This window comes from Pristis pectinata, chromosome 2 (genome assembly GCF_009764475.1).
Source record: "Pristis pectinata isolate sPriPec2 chromosome 2, sPriPec2.1.pri, whole genome shotgun sequence".
Taxonomy (NCBI): Eukaryota; Metazoa; Chordata; class Chondrichthyes; order Rhinopristiformes; family Pristidae; genus Pristis; species Pristis pectinata.
Window position 1 is genome coordinate 51266921 of NC_067406.1, and position 20678 is coordinate 51287598.

Sequence of the window (20678 nt, forward strand, 5' to 3'; positions counted from 1 at the left end):
CTTAAACAAATCCCCTGACCCTGAAATGTCTGATTATATTGCCTGGAGATGGCACAATATCACATACATCTCTTATATTAAGTGTTCTGATTTCAATATTGAAAACAGAGTTCATTCTCTCCTTGTTTCAAAATCCTAAATATACCTAAATAGATAAATCTAAACTGCAACTTAACGTAAACTTCTTGGCTGTCACATCTATTCCAGCAGAGTTAATGAGATGTGTTGGTTAGTGAGTTTTCCCATATGTTTGTCACGGGTTGCCATTCACTTTGGTCTGCAGCAGGGGTTGGGGTTATCTTCTGGTAGCTCATCATTTGGCTTTGATGTCTTCCACAATCTTTCTCAGGTGACATGTATTCTTGTGGTATGTTTTTTGGCACTTATCACCCCGTGCTTGAATGTTGCTTGGTTTTGTTATATGCAAGTGTGTATTGCTTAATAGCTGAGGAGTTGCTAATGAAATTCACATTGTTCAATCATCAGTAAGCATCTAAAGCTTCTGTTTTATGATGGAAGGAAGTCCATTGAAGAAGCAGCTGAAGATGTGTTTGTAAGTGTCAGTTATTACTTAGATGCCAGTGTTGTAACTACTAGGACAACTTAGCTAGAGGCACAGATGAGTTCCAGAACTAGAACCAAGTCTTCAGTACTGCAACTGGGATGTTGTCTGATTCCTATAGCCTTTTCTGTGTCCACTGCTCTCAGCTGGTGCTGATATAATGTGGAGTGAATTGAATTGGTTGAAATAATGGTTGGAACTCAAGACGAAGCCAAGTTTGTTCAGTGGCTAAGCAGTTCATTAACCTCTGCATGATTCCTTTGCCTTTTTTAAATAGGTTGGCATGTTTTGGCACCTTTCCACTGGATTGTGTATGGCATTGTGAGGATGTTTGTGGATTGTGGGATACCTTTTTAGGCAAACTGAGCCTTCTGTTAAAGTAGATTATTTACAAGAAATTGTTATTAAAAAAAAATACACTGTTACTTCACCCAAGGACTTTTCCTGCTGCCTTGCATCCTAAGAACTGTACACGTTACACTTTTGTGTGAAGCCTTTAATTTCTGTGTTCAGTTTCTCTTTCACAACTACTGGAATATATTTGGCTGCTTTCACCCATTTAATGCTGGATGGTACTTTCCCTCTAGTTTTACAGTACCTTGAAACGTATCTGCAAATTAGTCTAGTAGCTGGTGCTTTTTGAGTGTAAAAACTATTGTCTGCAATAGCCTATACTCGGGTTCTGTTTGTTTAGTTATTTGTTCCATTTGCTGGGCTGCACACTGTTCTACAAATACAACAAACTCTATACTACTTTCCATTCTCGGAGTTTTTCATTTTCAGCTTGCGTTGGTCCAGGAGTACTGCAGTGGTACGTTGTTAGCACTTGTTTTGTCTCTTTACATTTCCATATTATATCTTGCACCACTGTCTACCTGGACCTTTTATTTTCATAGTAGCAAAAGTCTATGTTGTGTACTGGCGAGCTCCTGTTCACCCAGCCTGGAATATCTAACAGTGAAGTGTCAACCATTCTATCTGCCAAGGGAGTTCACTTCAGCTATCCTGATGGCAGTCTACAATCCCACCACAGATGGACATGAAGCCTGCACTTAAAGCTATACTCTGTGGTCAACAAACTTGAGACAGGATACCCTGAGGCCCTCTTCGTTATCGCAGGTGACTTCAATCAGGCCAACCTTGAGTGTGTTACCAAAATACTACCAGCACATCTCCTGCTCCATCAGGGGTGCCAACACCCTTGACCACTGCTATACAACCATCAAAGATGCCTTCCGAGTCACCCCTTGTCCTCACTTTGGGGAAATCAGACAACCAGGCTGTGCTCCTTATGTGGGCATACAAATAGAAACTGAAACGGGAGCATCTGGTACAGAAAGTCATGCAGTGCTGGTCTGAGGAAGCAGATGAGCTCCTACATGACTGCTTTGAGACAGTGGACTGGTCCATGTTGAAAGACTCAGCTGCCAGCCTTGATGAGTATGCCATTACCATCACAGACTTTATCAGCAAGTGTGTTGAGGACTGTGTACCAAAGAGGACAATACGGGTGTTCCCAAACAGGAAACCATGGATGAACCGGGAGATCCACTCCCTACTGAAGTCGAGGACTGCTGCACACGAATCTGGGGATCCTGATCTGTACAAGAAATCGAGATGTGACCTTCGGAAAGCTATCAGGGATGCCAAGACCTGCCGTCAGTTATGGCAGGGCTTACATGCCATAACAGGATACAAGACTAAGATGGGCTGCATAGTTAACAACAGCACACCCTTTTCTGATGAGCTTAATGCATTCTATGCGCGTTTTGAACAGGGGAAGTGGATTGTCACCACCCACCCTGATAGCCTCCAATGCAACTGAACCTGTGATCACTATTGAGGATGTAAGATCGGTCTTCCGGAGAGTGAACACGAGGAAAGCATCTGGCCCAGATGTTGTCCCTGGCCATGTGCTCAGATCTTGTGCTGATCAGCTGGCAGAAGTATTTGCAGACATATTCAACCTTTCCCTGCTTCAATCTCAGGTTCCCACCTGTTTTAAGAAGACCACTATCATCCTGGTACCGAAGAAAAGCAAGGTAAAATGCCTCAGTGACTACCGACCAGTGGCTCTGACATCCACCATCATGAAGTGCTTTGAAAGGTTGGTCATGGCACGCATCAACTCCAGCCTCCCAGACAATCCCTACCTACTGCAATTTGCCTGTCGCCGAAACAGGTCCACAGCGGACGCCATCTCCCTGGTCCTACACTCAGCTCTGGAGCATCTGGACAGTAAAGACACTTACGATAGACTGTTGCTGCTTGACTACAGCTCTGCCTTCAGTACAATAATCCCAAGCAAACTTGTCACCATACTCTGAGACCTAGGACTCAACACCTCCCTCTGTAACTGGATCCTTGACTTTCTAACAAACAGACCGCAATCAGTGAGGATAGGCAGCAATACCTACGGCATGATTATTCTCAACACTGGTGCTCCACGAGGCTGCGTCCTCAGTCCTCTACTCTACTCCCTATGCGCTCATGACTGCGTGGCCAGACTCTGTTCCATCTACAACTATGCCGATGATACCATGGTAGGCCATATCTCAAACAGCGATGAGTCGGAGTACAGGAAGGAAATAGAGAGCTTAGTGGAATGGTGTCATGACAACAACCTTTCCCTCAACGTCAACAAAACAAAAGAACTGGTCATTGACTTCAGGAAAGGGGGTGGTGTACATGCAACTGTCTACATCAACTGTGCTGAGGTCGAGAGGGTTGAGAGCTTCAAGTTCCTGGGAGCAAACGTCAACAGCCTGTCCTGGTCAAATCACAGAGATGCCATGGCCAAGAAAGCTCACCAGTGCCTCTACTTCCTCAGGAGGCTAAAGAAATTCAGTTTTTCCTCTTTGACTCTCACCAACTTTTACCAATGCACCATAGAAAGCTTCCTATTTGGATGGATTACGGCTTGGTACGGCAACTGCTCTGTCCAGGACCGCAAGAAACTGCAGAGAGTTGTGGACACAACCCAGCGCATCACGGACACCAACCTCCCCTCCTTGGACTCTTGTCTTTACCTCTCGCTGTCTTGGTGTAGCACCCAGCATAATCAAAGACCCCCCCCCCCCCCCACCTGGGACATCCTCTCTTCTCTCCTCTTCCATTGGGTACAAGATACAGGAGCCTGAGGGCACGTACCACCAGACTTAAGGACAGCTTCTACCCCACTGTGATAAGACTATTGCACGGTTCCCTTATATGATGAGATAGACTCTGACCTTCACGATCTACCTTGTTGTGACTTTGCACCTTATTGCATTGCACTTTCTCTGTAGCTGTGGCACTTTGTACTGTTATTTTTTTTTACCTGTACTACATCAATGCACTCTATACTACCTCAATGCATTCTGTACTAACCCAACGTAACTGCATTGTGTAATGAATTGATCTGCATGATCGGTATGTAAGACAAGTCTTTCACTGTACCTCGGTACAAGTGACAATAATATACCAATACTTCATCTGTTCTGTTTGCCTGTTCTATTTCCGCTCTCCCTGGATTCCATGCCTTCAATTTTGCCATGCTCTTCCACGGATCCCTCATTTCTCAATGTTTCTCAAAAACACATCTGCATTCCAAGCAAAATCATAAATGTCTATAAAACATGCTCAAACTTCTTTCAGATTCACTAGCACCCCAATAGCCATTCTTTAAGTAACATATTCCTTGTTACATTCTGTAGGTTATTGTGAGTGATTTTAAGAGATTTGTGCCTGAGCTCTTCACGAGCCTGCAGCACTGTGATCACACATCATGGCAATAGACCCTAAATCAGAATTGTTGATGGGTATAACTATCATACTGCCATGAGATGGCACAACATCTCCTGCAACACTCTCCCCTACCCTCCTCATGTCACTGCCAAATTATTTATTCATCAGAATCAAATTATGTTATCAGCCTTTACACTGGCTATGAATGAATACTGGTTATAGTTTTGTCCCTGGGGTGGAAAATGTATCTTTAGCAGTCTTGTAGTGTCTGCCCATTGTCAAACCTGCCCTATATTCCAGTGAATTCAGTGACACCAAATATCAGACAGGGTGCTTAAAGGGTGAGTGAGACCATGCTGTTTATTTCAGTGTGGTATTTCTATCCCTGCTGTGAGCTTAACATCTTGGAGAATTCCTTTAGCTTTTTTTTGGTCTTGATTACAAAATCACTTTTGTTCTTGCTGTCTGTACAGCAAGAGAAGAGAATGATGCCTCAAGGAAACCTACAATTAGAATTGCGAACAAACAATATGGGCACATTCTTCATATCTGGTATTTCAGGTTTTGCTGTTGGTGTAGGTTTAACCGTACACTGCAAATGTGCCTCTTCAGAAAAATGTGTTAAATTATACTTCAGTGTTATATGGCATCATAGTGATGTTAAAGGTGGTCTACTGACTATGTTCATTGTATTAAATATTACAACTCTCAGAAAAATTCCACTTGATAGCCCCACAAGGCACTGATGCAGAATAAATGATGAGTGTATTTCATATGGACATTTCAACCTCAAGATTTATTTATCAACTTGTTCTTCTGGAACCATTTTATATGCTTGTACCCCTATCCCCGTTATCCTCTTCAAAATACTTGTTTACTGTTAATGAAATGGAATATCTACAACAATTTTTACATAGCAAAAACTCCCAAGGCATATCACAGGAATGAGAATAAAATTTGTGACGGAACAGCAAGAGGAGAACTAAGGTTGAACAAAAGCTTGGTCAATGTGATTTTTTTTTAAGGTGTATTATAAAGCAATAAAGAGAATAAAATTATTAGGGAGGGAATTCCAACGCTTAGGAGTTTGGAAGCTAAAGGCACAGCCAGCAATGATGGAATAAATAAAATTCATGCAAGGTATAACTTTGGCAATCGGATAGTTCTTCCCTTAATGCCCATTGACTTTGGTCCTAATTCCTTGGTTTGTATATAGGTAATATTAGCGGACATCCTTGTATCTCTAGTTACTTTACCAAAAATTGTAACTTCATTAGATGTAACCTACCCTTTGCATATCCTAGTTGGCTGTCCCTGATCAACTCAACTTTCTTCACTGATGGGCAAGCCATTTGGCAATGATGAAAGGTTCAGGAGGTGATAGGCTGGATTTGGGTGTCCTCATGATGCAAAAGGATACTGCCTTTTTAGGTATTGCTGAGGGCAAACTACTCATTTAAGTACCTCCATAAGAAGCTGCTTTTCAAACTGACACCATAAGTATCTGGGTAGTGAAATCCAGTGTGGAAGCAAGTTGTGCAGTCGAACTAGCCTTATCAGTGTACATCCTTCACTCCAGAAAACAGTCCAATTGCATTTGCTCAGCTTGTTTCCGCATCCTCTTTAAAAGAAAGAAAAGACGCAACTTGCTAACTAGGAAAGTGCTGTCATTTTAGCATTGAGTGAAAGGTTCATGGATCAGTGCTAAACAAAATTGATGCCCAAGCTATGCCTATCTTTTTGTGGAATATTTGTTTCAGTCCTATCTGGGACAATTCCCTCAACACTTTTCCAGGACCTTGATGTTTGCATAGGTGCAGTCTCCTGTTATTGAGCAAAACTCAATAACTTCATTACTTTTGCTGCCAATGTTCACCCTGCTCTCACCTTCTCTGACCCCTTCCCTTTCTGGATCTCTCTCACTCTCTCCATCTCAGGAGACAGGCTAGCTACTCACATATATAACAATCCTACTGACTTCCCACAGTTATCTCAAATACTCTGTCCCACCCTGCCTCTTGTAAGGACTTCATTCCATTCTCCCAGTTCCTCAGTCATTTATATTTGTTCCAATGATGAGACTTTCCATACAGGTGCCTCTGAAGTGTCTTCCTTCTTTCTGAACCATGGCTTCCCCTCGACCATTGTTAGAGTCCTTGATTGCATCTCATCCATTTCCTGTGCCCCTGCTCTCAACCCCTATCCTCCAGGACAGAAAAAAGAATAGTTCCCTGGTCCTCGCCGCCTTCCAACCTGTCAACCTCCACATTCTCCACAACTCCCTGCAATTTAAGATATCTTTATTAGTCACGTGTACATCAAAACACACAGTGAAATGCATCTTTTGTGTAAAGTGTTCTGGGGGCAGCCCACAAGTGTCGCCACACTTCTGACACCAACATAGAATGCCCACAACTTCCTAACCTGTACACCTTTGGAATGTGGGAGGAAACCAGAGCACCCAGAGGAAACCCACGCAGACGTGGGGAGAACGTACAAACTCCTTACAGACAGTGGCTGGAATTGAACCTGGGTCGCTGGTGCTGTAAAGCGTTATGCTAACCGCTACAATACCGTGCCTGCCCTCCCTTTTCCACCACTTCAAAGAGATTCCACCACCAGACACAGCTTCCCCTCTCCTTCTCCTTCAGCATGTCATAGGGACTGTTCCCTTCATGACTCGCTGGTTCACTGTTCTGTTTCCACCAACCAATCTCCTTTTGGCATTTTCCCTTCCAACGCAGGTGATGCAACAATTGTCCTTTCACCTTCCCACCATCCAGGAATCCCAAACAGTCTTCCCAGGTGAAGCAGCGATTCACTTGCACTTGCAATCTAGTGTACTGTGTTCGGTGTTCACATAGTCTCCTCTTCACTGTAGAAACCAAATGCAGATTGGGTGACCACTTTGCAGAACTTGTTTGGTCTTCAGGGGTGACCCTAAGCTTGAGAACTGCACCTCATCTCGCTATGTTGCAGCCTTGTGGACTTGGTATTGAATTCTACAACTTCACATAACTTGATTTTTCTGTTTGCAACATATGACATTGACTCAGCTTGGTTCTTTTTCCCCCTTTTCCCACCCCCCCCCCCCCCCCCCGGGAGTGGAGGATGTGTTGAGCCTGACATGCCAAGTATGTCTTCCTTCTCTGCATTTCACAACTCCTACATTCTTTTGTCTATGTTTTTACTCTCTAACTGCTCCCATTCACTCATTGACCTGATAACCTTGTTTACAGCTTATCCGCACACTCTGGTTTTTACCCTTTAAGAGACATTTCCCCCTCCCCTATCCTCCCTGCAGCTTAATGTTTCTTTTGTTTCCTTCCCAGTTCTGACAAAGGGTCTTCAACCTGAAATGTTAACTCTGTTTCTCTTCCCACATATGTAGCCTGGCCTGCTCAGTATTTTCAGCATTTTCTTTTAGATGTAAAAACATAATGATCTAGATTTTATCTGCACTTTGAAGCTGTGACTCATTTGGTAGCATTCTTGCCTCTAGTCAGAAGACTGGTTGATTCTGAATTTACAGAAAATACAAGTTGGGGGATGTGGGGTGGGAGTGGGACAGTCACCAATAATGTACAGGAGGACATTTGCTAATTTTTTTGCTTATTGTGAAAGTTGCTAATGAAGTTCAATAGAAATGCATGTGAAATTGTATATTTTGTAAGGTGTTTTATTACATGAAAGTTGCAAATTTAGGTGGATGGAAGAATAAATGAATCTGAGTACAAATACACTGATCACTAAATGTTGCATCTCAGGTTACTGAGACTATTTATTCTTTTTAAAAAAAAAGCAAACCAAGCAGTAGACTTTATTTCTCGAAGGAAAAAAGATTGGGGAAAGAAAGGAATGTTGTGCTAAACCTGCATTGAATCTTGGTCAGATCGTATTTGAGAATGCTGAATGCTAGTTCTATTCATAATATTTTTGAGGTCTGGTGAGAGCACAGGTTTCCAAGAATCATATCAGAAATACCTATATCTGGAAAAACTCAAGTTTTTGATTATTAATAAACTGCCCACATAATCATTCGTATCTAGTTCTCCTACTGCTATGACTAAACAGTTGGTCACCTACCAGATTATTTATTTACTGGCTAGCGATTTGATTTTTATCTGATAATTGCTCCTGTGAGGCAGCTTGGGATGCTTAATGGTTATAGATGCTATATAAATGCAAGTTTAGGTATTGTAATCAAAGCAAAAACTATGGTAATTTTTGAAGCATTATGAAATTGCCTCTTGGGCCAACTGTTTTCCACATTCTTTCTAAATTTGCTTTATATAGAATCATGCAGCACGAAAGAAGGTTTTTAGCACATTACCTCTTTACTGGGTATTCATAAGAGATGTAATTAATCCCACTCACCTGCTGCCTCCCCATAGACCTCCAATTTTATTCTATTTGAAGCTCTATTTTGAAAGGGATTGAACCTTTTGAAGCCAGTGATCCACTCTTGTTCTCTCTATGCAGTTGGTGAACCTTGTAGACGTTTCTTTCTGATATTAATCAGAGACCCAACATTATTGTGAATATCCATAGATGTCAGTCAAGTTCTTGTGATTATAATATGAGGATCACAGAAAAATTATTATTTTCCAAACATTTTCCCTCGTGTCAATATTTAGGAAATAATTACTATTTTTTCCTTGATTCGAACAAAGAAATAAATTAGATGAAAGTTTCTGGAGAAATCAATGATTAATATTTTAAAAAAATTATCCCAAGGTCATAATGTGCTGAGTCTAATGCTATACTCACTGTGGCACTTCCTCAATTCTATCCCCAGTGATTAGAGTGTAAATCTACAACAGGAGGAGTAAGTACTTTGGCACAGGAGCAGGAAGCAGCAAGTGCAATAAAATGTTAGTTCTATTTCTCTCTTGAGATTGCTACCTGATTTGTTAAGTACTTCCAGTAATTTGTTGTCATTAGCAATTCCCAGCATCTACTGTGTTTGGCTTTTGATGTGTGGTGATGGGAAGTTGGCGTACTGTGAGATAACAGAATTACGAAAAATTTGAGAATTAACACAGGACCTTTGTAAATGGAGAATGGTGTTCATATCAGTTTTAAGCTCAGCTGCTGACATTGAGCCTGAAAGCATAGGCAAAGGAGGTTGAAGTGAAGTGATTACCAATTGGAGGAGAAGTTAATGCAATGGAAGCAAGATTAAATGGTGGTATTAAGCGGAAAGATGTGATAGTGTACAATGGTTTTCAGTGTGAGAGAATTCTTGCCTTGGGTCATTAAATCTGTTTGTGTGCTTGCAGGCCCTGGGGATTTGGCAAATTTATCACATTTAAAAGAAACATTTAAAAAAAATTGATCAGCTCCATATCTGCTTTATAGACTTGACAATTGGAAATGTCAAACTAAGTTCAGTTATTAATGTTGTATGTTACAGGCATCAGGGAACAACGTGTTGATGTCCAGTTGGAAGTGGAAAACTCTACTACCCTCCAAATTGAGTGGGATTCACACCTTTTTTCCATATTTGAATGTGTCCTCCTTATCTTTGTAAAAGGAAGGAAGGAAGATGAAATATTCCTATTGCCAAGGTAAGATGATATATTCCAGGGCTTGGGAGAGGAAAGGAATCATCAAGATTTTATACAAAATGATCTGCTGAAAGGGCCATCTCCTTTCTCCCTCCACAGATATTGGCGGGCTTCCTGAATATCTCCAGCATTTCTTTTTTTATTGCTCAGGTTCTTATGAATGTTTATAGTTTTTCTTCAGTATTTCACTTTTATTAAAATATCGATCAGAAAAGCATTCTTAAATTAGTGAACAGCACACACATAGATTGTATAGAAGGCAATAGTGGTAGTTTTAAGGCTAAGTGACTTTGAAATGGGTAAAACTGGATTTATTAAGATTAAGTACAATAATACAAGTATATTTCCTGTCTAAAAAGAATGAAGTTGGGTCTAGTTTTCTACAATGACATGCATCAGAAAAATCATCAGAATAGTAATAACCATTATGTGAGGAATTGGTTATTAATGGAGAGGAAAATGAATGGCCTAGAAATTGGCTCACACCTTTCTTGGAATGCTGAAACTAGGTTCTATTATTCATAGGTGCCCAGTTGCGTTGCCACGCACCCCCCCCCCCCTCCCCACCAAAAGAAATCATGAATTAACTAAAAAAAAAAGTATGCTACTGTAGTATAGAGCACTGAACATGAAGGATGAATTTGGCCATATATTTTACCCTTCAGATCTTAATGGGGGCAATATTACCAAAATCAATGACACTAATATACAACAGTTATGCAGAAAGGTCATTGACCTGGAACCTTAACTCTTTTTCTCTTGCAACAGAGATTGCTTGACCTGCTCTGAATTTCCAGCACTGTCTGTCATAGAACTAGTATGTTCTCCATGCAGAGAGATGCACTGAGTGCAACCTGCGTTAATCCATCCTTCTGCTTTAAAAATCGAAAAATTGCAGATGCTGGAAATCTGAAATAAAAATAGAAAATGGTGGAAGCACTCAGTAAGTCGGGCAGCATCTGTGGAAGAAGAAAGAGTTAACGTTTCACGTCAATGGCCCTTTGTCAAAACTGGGGGAGAAAACAAGTTGGATAGTTCAGGGTAAGAGTGGGATGAAGAAATAAAGTAGCAGGCAACAGGAAGCTCATGGCTGCCCTCAATGAATGCAGATGCTGCACATAACAATCACCCAGTCTACCCTGGGTTTCTCCAATGCAGAGAAAACCACATTGAGTACTGAATGTACAGTAAATGAGATTGGAAGAAAGGCAAATGAATTGCTATTTCACCTGGAAGAACTGTTTGAGATCCAGGACGGTGGGAAGGGAAGAGGTAAGAGGACAAGTGTTGCACCTCCTGCAGTTGCAAGGGAAAGTGCCTTGAGAAGGTAGAGATGGAAGAGCTGTGAAGGGAATGGTCCCATCAGAATGCTGAAAGGGGAGGAGAGGGAAAGTTATAAGCTTTGCGATTGTTTTAAAACTGTTCTGTGGTTTTCTTTTAACGACCACGTCCCTACTTGTTCAAATGAAGCTGAAAACACAGGTGCATCAAGGTTGGTGATTCTGTTTTTGAGTTGTGCACTAAATAAAATGCCCATGGGTCTGTCGTCTTTGCTTGCCCTTGAACTTACAAAAGTGAAATGTTGTTTTGGGAATTGCACATTAGTTTCCATTTATGCTTTTCATAACAATTCAATGCATTTCAAGTAGATTTAGACAGTATTATTCTTAAATTTTTTTTTACAGTTTAGGAAGTAAGTTTTGTGTTTAATTAAAAAAGCAGGATTTAGTTGGTATAGAAGTAATTATATCTCCTTGAACCCTTCAGTAACCTGTTTCTGCCTATGCACATGCACAGAATTATCCATTTGGAAAAGAGATGAGAGGTTTTCCACTTAAAGAAATTAATTTCTTCATGAAAAATGGTGGAGAAGGAAATGTACTTTCTGCTCTCTTATATTAGAGGGAATTACAAAGATTCATGATCCACTGAAAGAAGAAATTTCTTTTCATCTACCTTAAATGGGTGATCCATTATTCTGAATCAATGTTCCCTCTATCCAGATACCCCCTCAAGGGGAAAATTCCTCTCTGTATTTACTCTGTCAATTCACTTCAGAATCCTGTATACTTTAAAATCCCCCCCCTCATTCTTCTGTTTGAGTTTATGGGGCTGAATATGGTTTTCAGTGACAACTACTCCACTTGGCCCCACTCTCCCATTGCCTGTTGTAGCAGAAAGAGCCTCTATCTTCGGAGACTGATTTTAAATAGCTCGGGGCCTGTGAACTGCCAGTGCTGGCTCAGTGTTCCAGTGGGAAGTGTAGTAAAGTACTGACTCCCATGCCAATCAGCTGACAGTATGGACTTGAGCAGAAGCAACCGGGAGAAGGCGTTCAAGGACCAACAGTTGGCTGTAATATTTTTGTTCTTCAGTCCCAAAAAACTGAGAGATTTACTTTCCCTTTTCTCTTCCTCTAGGCTGTTGTCCCATGATGGGGACCAATGGTAGAAGGTGCATTGTACATATCTAATCATTGGTCCACAACAATTGTGTCAGGGTCTACCACTGATGTGGAAACCTAATCTGGCTGAGAGCAAGCATGTCTCCATCAGAGTCTTCCTGAAGTCAGCACTCGCAGGTTGCCTGGGAGATCTCATTGGGACGCGAGTCTCAACAATGTTTAAACCACTATCACAATGAAGAATAACAAACAGCAGATGTAAACAAGCTCCCATGTCATTCTCTTCCTCTTTCTAAACAAAAATCAGTTTACTTCCATATCATAGGGGCCCATAGTTTTGATGTCATCTTCTCTGAGCTATTATTGTACATTTTTAGACACTCCAGCTTCACAAAAAGTTCTATGTAGTCCAGTTATTAACTTTTTGATATATACCTGAAATATACTAAGCATTGTTCCAATATTTTGGTTCATGCATGAATTACTTTTTAGTTTCACCTTTCAGAAAAGGCTTTAAAGTACAGTAAAACACTGATCGTCCAGCATCCAATTGTTCATCAATCCTGGTATCTTGGCACCTGGCTCGCTCATTAGTTCAAAGTGTAAACCGAGGTCAAGAATGTGAGTAGGATGTGCAGCCAGCACCTGGGTGTCTACAGGATGCTTATGCATTTCATGCTCCCTTTTAAGTTCACTGGAAAATTTATTATATTACTCTGTAATAAGTAAATAAAATCAAATATGTGCGTTGGGTTGGTATTAGGAGCAATGTCCATTACAAAAGCCCCAAGGATACTGTTGCTTCCTTTAGGTGATCACTAGATGGTGCTGTCACCCTTTCTGCTGCTTGCTGAAGTAAGTGGAAAAACTAGAGCGTGGATTTCTTGGCAGCAGCCTGTAGACTCCCAGAATCAGTAGGAAATAATCGAATGTGTATCCTGGATCTGATGTGAACCCTCTTGAAGAATAGATTCTAAGCTATGCCCCCTTTAAGAAATAAATGAAGCAAATTTGTTGAAATGTATGTAAGGTAAATTAGTCAAAACAAAATAATTTATAAGTAAGTTAAACCAAAAGAATAAGCTACTGGTGCTAGTAGCCCAGGTGCTTAGAGTTTCAGACTTCTTTCTGAGGTGTTCTCCTAGCTTGTTGGACTTTGCTGTCTCTGTCAAATGATGTCATTCCATTTAACTAGAAAGAATAAAATACTGAAAAAGGCAGAATAACCGAGATACATTAGTATTTTAAAACACACAACGTTACAAATGTGGGTTTAGGAAAAGGAAGCAAAATGTAAATCATTAGGAAAGATTGACAGAAAAGGATTTAAAGTGGTCATGTTCCAAAGGTTAAAACATTATCTATCAGTTTAGATTCCTTGATTGTGTTGAATTATGACCTTCACCTATGCTATCTGTTTTTTGAGGAGAATATATAGCTCTTGTGGCTAATGTATTCAAAAGAATTAAGGTGAGTGTTATAAGCATTTATTTTTTGGCAAAAGGTGGTGGATTCCAGCCTGTTACATTCCTGTAACGTTGAGTAAGTTGCTGGAAATGATGGCATGAGGTTCTGACCTGGGCTCCATCAACAAAATGTAACCAGAAAATGCTGGGCACTGAGTTTTGTTGAGTTTTGTCCATGCACTATTTAATTTCATTCTGGCTAGATTGCACCAATACCTGGATATAAATTGTGCCAAATGTTGTGCCACCATTTTTTTGCATGGGAAATTGAACTGAAACCTTTACCAAATAGTCACAACAAAATTCATGGCAATATCCTGAATAAGAACAGGTTCTCCTGAAACAATATCTCTCTTTCAACAAATTTGTATTATCAATTTATTGTCTGGTGTATTTTCATAATTGCAGTCAATTCTAGTTGGAACTTGTTGATGCTGAGACCCCAGTTTGTAATTTGCTACAATTTAAAACAATAATACATAGATTTAAGAAAACTTGATTTATCACCTTCTGCACGATGAATGACCAGAACACCATACCATGATGTTTGTGTTTCACATTAAAATCTATGTTTGCAGTACTTTGCAGGTGTTTGGTAGAATGTCCGTATATTTATTTAACCTCAATTTCAGAAATGGAAGTTTGAAGCTAACAGATCGAAAACCTGGAACTCTTTACACCATCAGCTTGACCTGTTTTAATGGAGAAACAGTTCTCAAGTCTTCAAATGTCAGCATTGATACAGGTATCATACTGTAGCTTTTTACAACTATTTAGAAAGATCTGCTTTCTGCAATAAAATGCTGGAAACAATCAGTATTTGTGGAAAGAAAAACAGTTAAAATTTATTTAGAACGTTAAACATCATCTCCTGTGTATCTCTCAACAGATGCTGCCGTATCTGATTTTTCTGCTTTAGTTTCAGATTTCCAAGATCCAGTGTTTTTCTTTTGCATGTAGTTTGGTAGTCATGTTTCCTGGTAATAGCTGTATCTTGTTTGGCTATCACTATAAATAGGTCAAAATGTATTAGAATAATTTGTTCATTAAATGTAAAGAAGGAATAAACCCAAAAGCTGGTTAACATGGGAGCTGTATATTACTGGTGTGATTTTGTACTAGTGATTTCTGTGGGCATCTTTATTTAATGATAGCAGTAATGGGTCACCTCTATTTAACTGCTCTTAAAATATTTTAGTTGTTTTATTTGAATCGAGGATCTTTTGTGATTATAGTACATCAACTTTGCCAGAATCTGCCACAAAATTAGGGGTTTAAAAAAAAGTAAACTGATTTTTTTTAATGTAATCATCTCCAAAGATGTAGCCTGACTTGCTGACTATTTCTAGTACCTTCTGTTTTTATTAGCATAAGCAGTTTTTTGATTTATAACTGTACTTTCTCATGTTTCTTTGCTTGTAACCTTTAATTTCCCCTGGGGCAATATTTAGCATTTCCCAGTGTACCCTGTTTTTTTGTGTGGTTTATCTGATAATCAGGTGGGAATATGCCTAGTGGTCCCTAGGCCATTGTGAGCTGATAATATACATGCAACCATTCAGTAACAAGTAACCCAGCTGCCATTGGTGGTGATTTGTGCACATTTATCTGAGTCTGTATAGGAGGTATTCTTATCCTTGCTGCCTGGAGCAATAGAAGAGATTGGAAGATAGTTGCTAGAGGAAGTGGTTGAGGCAGGTACAATAAAAACATTAAAAGACATTTGGATAAGTACATGGATAGGAGGAGTTTAGAGGGATATGGGACTAGCTTGGTAGGCACCATGGTCAGCATGGACGACTTGGGCTTAAAAGCCTGTTTCCATGCTATGTTACTCTATTACTGTATAGGACCAAGACTCAGCTTTTAGCTCCTAAAATATGTTGGCCCAATGAGATGATAATTTTAGCCTACATCCCTGAACAGATTTGGTTAACAAGAATTTATCAGTTTAAAATATAAAATTGACCTAAGATTATGAGCTGTTTGAGGAAGAGTTCCACCAATGTGTGTTTAGACTCCTCTGCTGGCAGAAATGGTTCTTTTCCACTTATCTTGTTTTCTATTAATACTTTGTAAACTTTGCTTGATCTCATCTCTAAACCAACTAAGTACCAGAGGATCCCTCTTTAATTTAACATTTGAAGTCTAGGTATCATTCTGGCAAGTCAATGCAGAACTCCCAACACCAAAGCTTCCCAAGATATCCAGAACTGCCTTCCAGCTGCAGTCTGATTAAGTTTTGTGGCTCATGATTTATAATCTCGATTCTCAACCCACTCTACTGTATCTTAACTTGTTTTATTTATAACCACTTTTTATTCTATTGCAAGTTCTTTTGCTCTACATACAGACTTGTATTAAACATTGCAGCTCTTGTCAAATTTGAGTTAATTATTATCTCAAGGTTACACAAATTACTGCATGTATTAGAAACGCGTAGCAACACTTCTCCCCCCTCCAACATTGATCAAATTCTTAGCTTTACTCTGTTCATTGTGCATTCTGTTTGTAACCACTCATAGACCAAATGAGCCAACATCGAATGGGACTGTTCGCATTGAGCGTACAACTGCCATCACTTTAACAAATCCCAGGAATGGGATTTGTTAAAATTAATGTCATCTCTTAACTTGGCTACCACTAAAATCCTGTTTGGACTTTTTCTCCTGGGCCACCTTCATTCAATATCTTATAGTGAGCAGTCACAATTTTTAGGAAATATTACAGTTTAGAAGCAAATGAAAACTTCACAAGTTGATGAGAACCATTTAAATCTCCTTGTCAACTCCATATCAGTTTTATATTCCATTCTTCACTTTGAAATTAAAAAAAATCCAGATTTTACACAGAATAAGATACTCTGTCAGACTTTTAGGAACTATATCAAACCAACATGGAAAAGAGTGCCTTGATTCTAGGTTTAAAGTTACAAAAAGGCGTTGGTACCTTTCGTTAAATTGCATTTTTTTTGCATTTCAGGAATAGAACCAAGTACTCAATCTTTAACATCACGATCCACGTCAAGAACAAAAGCACAGTCCAATTCAGATGGCCACTGGAACCATGCCAAGTTACTCAGCTCGTATGTATAACTTGCATATTGGTTTCAAAGTACCATTATGTATAAGTGACCACTTCCAACTATGCATCAAATTTTTTGTCAAAATACTTAAAAAAACAATTTTTATGTAATGTTATGGTAGCAGGATAAATGCTAAAATTAATCTGGTGGCTAAAGAAAGACATTTATTAATTATATAAAATAAACTGTAAATGTAATGCCACTGCTTAAAAGCAAGAATGAAACAGATAGAAGTCTTGAATTCCTTTAGTCCGACATCTATTCTGGGGAAGTGATTGGAATGTGTAATTAAGGACAGAGTAACTATGCACTTAAAGAAATTGTGCTGACTGGATGGAACTACTGTGGATTTATAAAGGATAGAAGATATTTAAGTCCTGTGAAATAAATAGATTTCCAGAAGGAATTTAATAAGGTACTATTATAGAAACCATTAACTAAAATGAAAACTCATGGATGTGAAGGAAAATCAATGAGTTGGTTAGGAGATTGGTTCTGGTGTAAGGTGGAGGGTGGGGGGAAGTGATAATAGAAGTGTAATTGAATAGCAGAAGGTGACAAGTGGTGTTTCACAGTGAAGTGGGCTGTGGCCTTATCTATATTAATTAATGAGTTGTTAATAGAGTGCCATATATTCAAGTTTACTCATGGCATAGAAATTGATGGCATTGTTAGTATATAATGAGCATTTAAATTACGAGGAGGCATTGATGGAGTAAGTGAGTGGGCATATCCGTGACAGATTAATTTCCATGAAGATAGGCATTTACTTCAATCTAAAAATTGGCTGGATCTAAGCATTTTTCTTAAACTGAAGTAGAGCAATGAAGCTCAAAATTTAGGGGTCTATGTAGTCAATTTACTAAAACATTGCAGTCAGATGCAAAAGTATTCAAGCAGAAATATCATTTGCTTTAAGGATGGAATGATGCAGTACAGCTGAACAATATCCCTGGTTAGATCACATTTGGAGTATTTATACTGTTAGTGCTCTGAACAAAGGATAATTGGCCTTGGAGAGACAATGCAGATTCAGCAGAATATTATTAGAACTCCAAGGGTAAGGTTATGTGTCGTAATAATGTAATGCAGGGTTGTAGAATCCTTTTTCTACAGGTGTGAAATCTAACCTTAAAAACTATCCAGAAGAAAGTTCAGGAAACAGTTCAGAAACTTTCTCCCTCAAAAAAAATTGCAGTAAATAATTTGCTGCCTGCAGGAACTATTTCAAGTTGTGGTCCAAGCTCGGGCATGAGATAACGAGAAAAGTCACTGCCATTCAGGTCCTACTGCACTGAAGTCGATCTAACCTCAATAGCCTCTTTTTATATTCAGACAGTTTAAAACCACCTTCATTTTTTTAGTTTTCTCTGCTATTTTTAATTGGCTGTTAAATAACACTGACAACCTACAATTCCTTTTAACTTTCACCAGTAGAGGACAGCAAATCATTACCTTTGAAACCTCAATCCATATTAACATCAAAAAATGGAAAACTGTTTTGTTCCAACCCATACGATTGAATCCTGTTTCCTTAAATCAAGTTAGGACTCTCCAAGTGCCATCTTATTCAGCTTCCAACCTGTAGGAATCCTCCAATTCATTATCATCACAACCATGCGATGCTTATTGATATGAGTGAATTACACACTAAATATATTCAAGCAATATTGTCATTGGATAAACAACCCAACCCAGTTCAAACTGAATTTACTTAATTAGAATAGAATATGACTGAAAGGAATGATGGAATAATTAGCCTGTTTTCTGAATTGAGAGAATGTGACACCATAGTAAATGAGTTGATTTGAGCTTGTATGACAGCCAATTAGGACAATGTATATAGTCTGTTAGTATTGGATAGGGGTCAATATGCTTTTGTATATTTAGTTTGTATATTGTATTTAGTGACAGCCGGAATACCTCCACGTATGAAAAGTTTAAAGTTAGTATTTGAAGAGGAGGAAAGTGAAGAGCAGATCAGCATTGAGGAAAGTGTTGAGATTTGAAAAAAATCAGTTGCAAAGATTCCCTGGAGGCTGATTAGAATAATAGATTCAAACCAAAATAAATATGAAGGGTAAAATATTGCTGATAGTGATGGTTGAGGCTTATTTTAAGATGTGCATATGTTCATTTATACATATTTATCTTGGTTGAATAGATTAACTGTTGCTTTTGGTGTGTGTCATGCAGATTCTTAGAACAGTCTTAAAGATCAGCTTAAAAGTCACTGCATCTTATGTTTTATAGCTACATAGTTTGACACAACCTACAATATCCCTTCTCATGATTTCCTAATATTTTAAAATTGTACATAACTATATCATGGATTATCATACAAAAGGAGAGGCAGATCTGACAAATGCTTGCTATGATTTCTGTTCTTCAGGAAAATGTGGTATGGTAAAGGTATTTCAGGATTGATTTGACTAATTTTAGCAATCATAAAACAGAATTCCTTTTGCATAAAAAATCTATTTCACATTTATTTAATCCACATTAACAAATGTAATTTTAAAGTTTCATTATTTGTTTTCAGCTTCTTTATGGTGGCACAAACAAAATACAAGAGGAGTCATTTTTCGGCAGCATAGCCACGTGTAAACAGCAAGTCATTATATGAATGACATGGAATGATCTTACTGATTTTTTTTCCCTGAAATTCTTTCTTGTGGTTAAATTGCAAAACCAGTCATCAAAGTTGAGTTGTGCTTCTTCGTTAAAATTTTGAGTATGCTTCCTGTAAATTGAAAATTTGTTTATAAAGTGCATTTGGAACCACATCTGCTTCAGTTTAGACTAAGTGTGACGCATTAAGTTCAACAATGAGGGTGTGTTGATATCTTTAGATTGTACAGTTTGTGTTTGAGTCAGCTGAGTAGAGCTATACAGTATTCCGTTGGCATTAAGATTAATAGTGCTGTGTGCTTTAAACAATGTGGTGATGAACTTAGTCTTCAGTAGCTGGAACTAAACATGTGCAAGGATACTGGCTGTTGAATGTAATCACCTTCACACATTTGTTTCAGGGTAGAACTACCTGCTTAGGAGGGGTGTACAACCTGTAGCTGAAACTCCCCCATGGGATTAACACCAGCCATGAAAGACAGATATCCCCTTTCTATGTATCTGTACATTGTTTGATTACAGTGGCAAAAATAGTGCTGTAGTACTGACCCATCAGTAAAGGCCTTAAGTTGTTAAAGCACTGTTTATAAAATTCAACATGAAAATGGAGCCACTTTATGAATTTACAATGAAATGTATTTAGGGCTTTCAAGAGACACAAAGGTTACTAGTGGAAATCATTGCGATTTATTTACAAACGTATCCATTAATTCTCTGTTCCTGGTTGCACATTACACTACAAATCCTAGCTGAGCCCAGTGCTTGGTTTGATGTCTACCAGTCACTTATTTGCAAACTCCACTACCATGCATCTGTCCTCCTCTCTTGTTCCTCACCCATCATTCTCTTGACTGTTATCTTGGTGTCATCAGAAATTTTCAGCAGAGTTCCTCTAAAGACCATCTCAAAATAATTAAAATGATACAGATTCAAACTTCCAAAAAGATCCCAGATTGACTCCCATCCTGCAGCAGCCAATTGTTCTTTTTAAATGTTTCTTTCTTTCACAATTCTATCCAGGAGTATGGCCAGATTATTCTTTCTTGCTCTCAAATCTAAATTTCCCCTTTGAGTTTAAAGCCATATTCTCTTTATACCATACCAACAATTTAATGTAATAATTTTCCAGGTTCATTACATCCATACTATTTAAATTCTTCTCTAATGCCACCATTTGACTGCTGGTTCTCAAGGACAGAAAACCTTTTTTTTTGAAGGATTATTGTTGGATATT

General features: G+C 38.9%; 1 protein-coding gene across 1 annotated transcript in view; it reads left to right on the forward strand.

Annotated features, from left to right (window-relative positions):
* Positions 1–20678, forward strand: part of LOC127567376 (uncharacterized) — a 35231-nt gene that overhangs the window by 4381 nt on the left and 10172 nt on the right. Inside the window, exons 2-4 of the mRNA XM_052010224.1 lie at positions 9705–9858; positions 14361–14473; positions 16711–16813. Of these exons, the coding sequence (XP_051866184.1) occupies positions 9705–9858; positions 14361–14473; positions 16711–16813 (370 nt within the window). The remainder of the gene's footprint in view (positions 1–9704; positions 9859–14360; positions 14474–16710; positions 16814–20678) is intronic.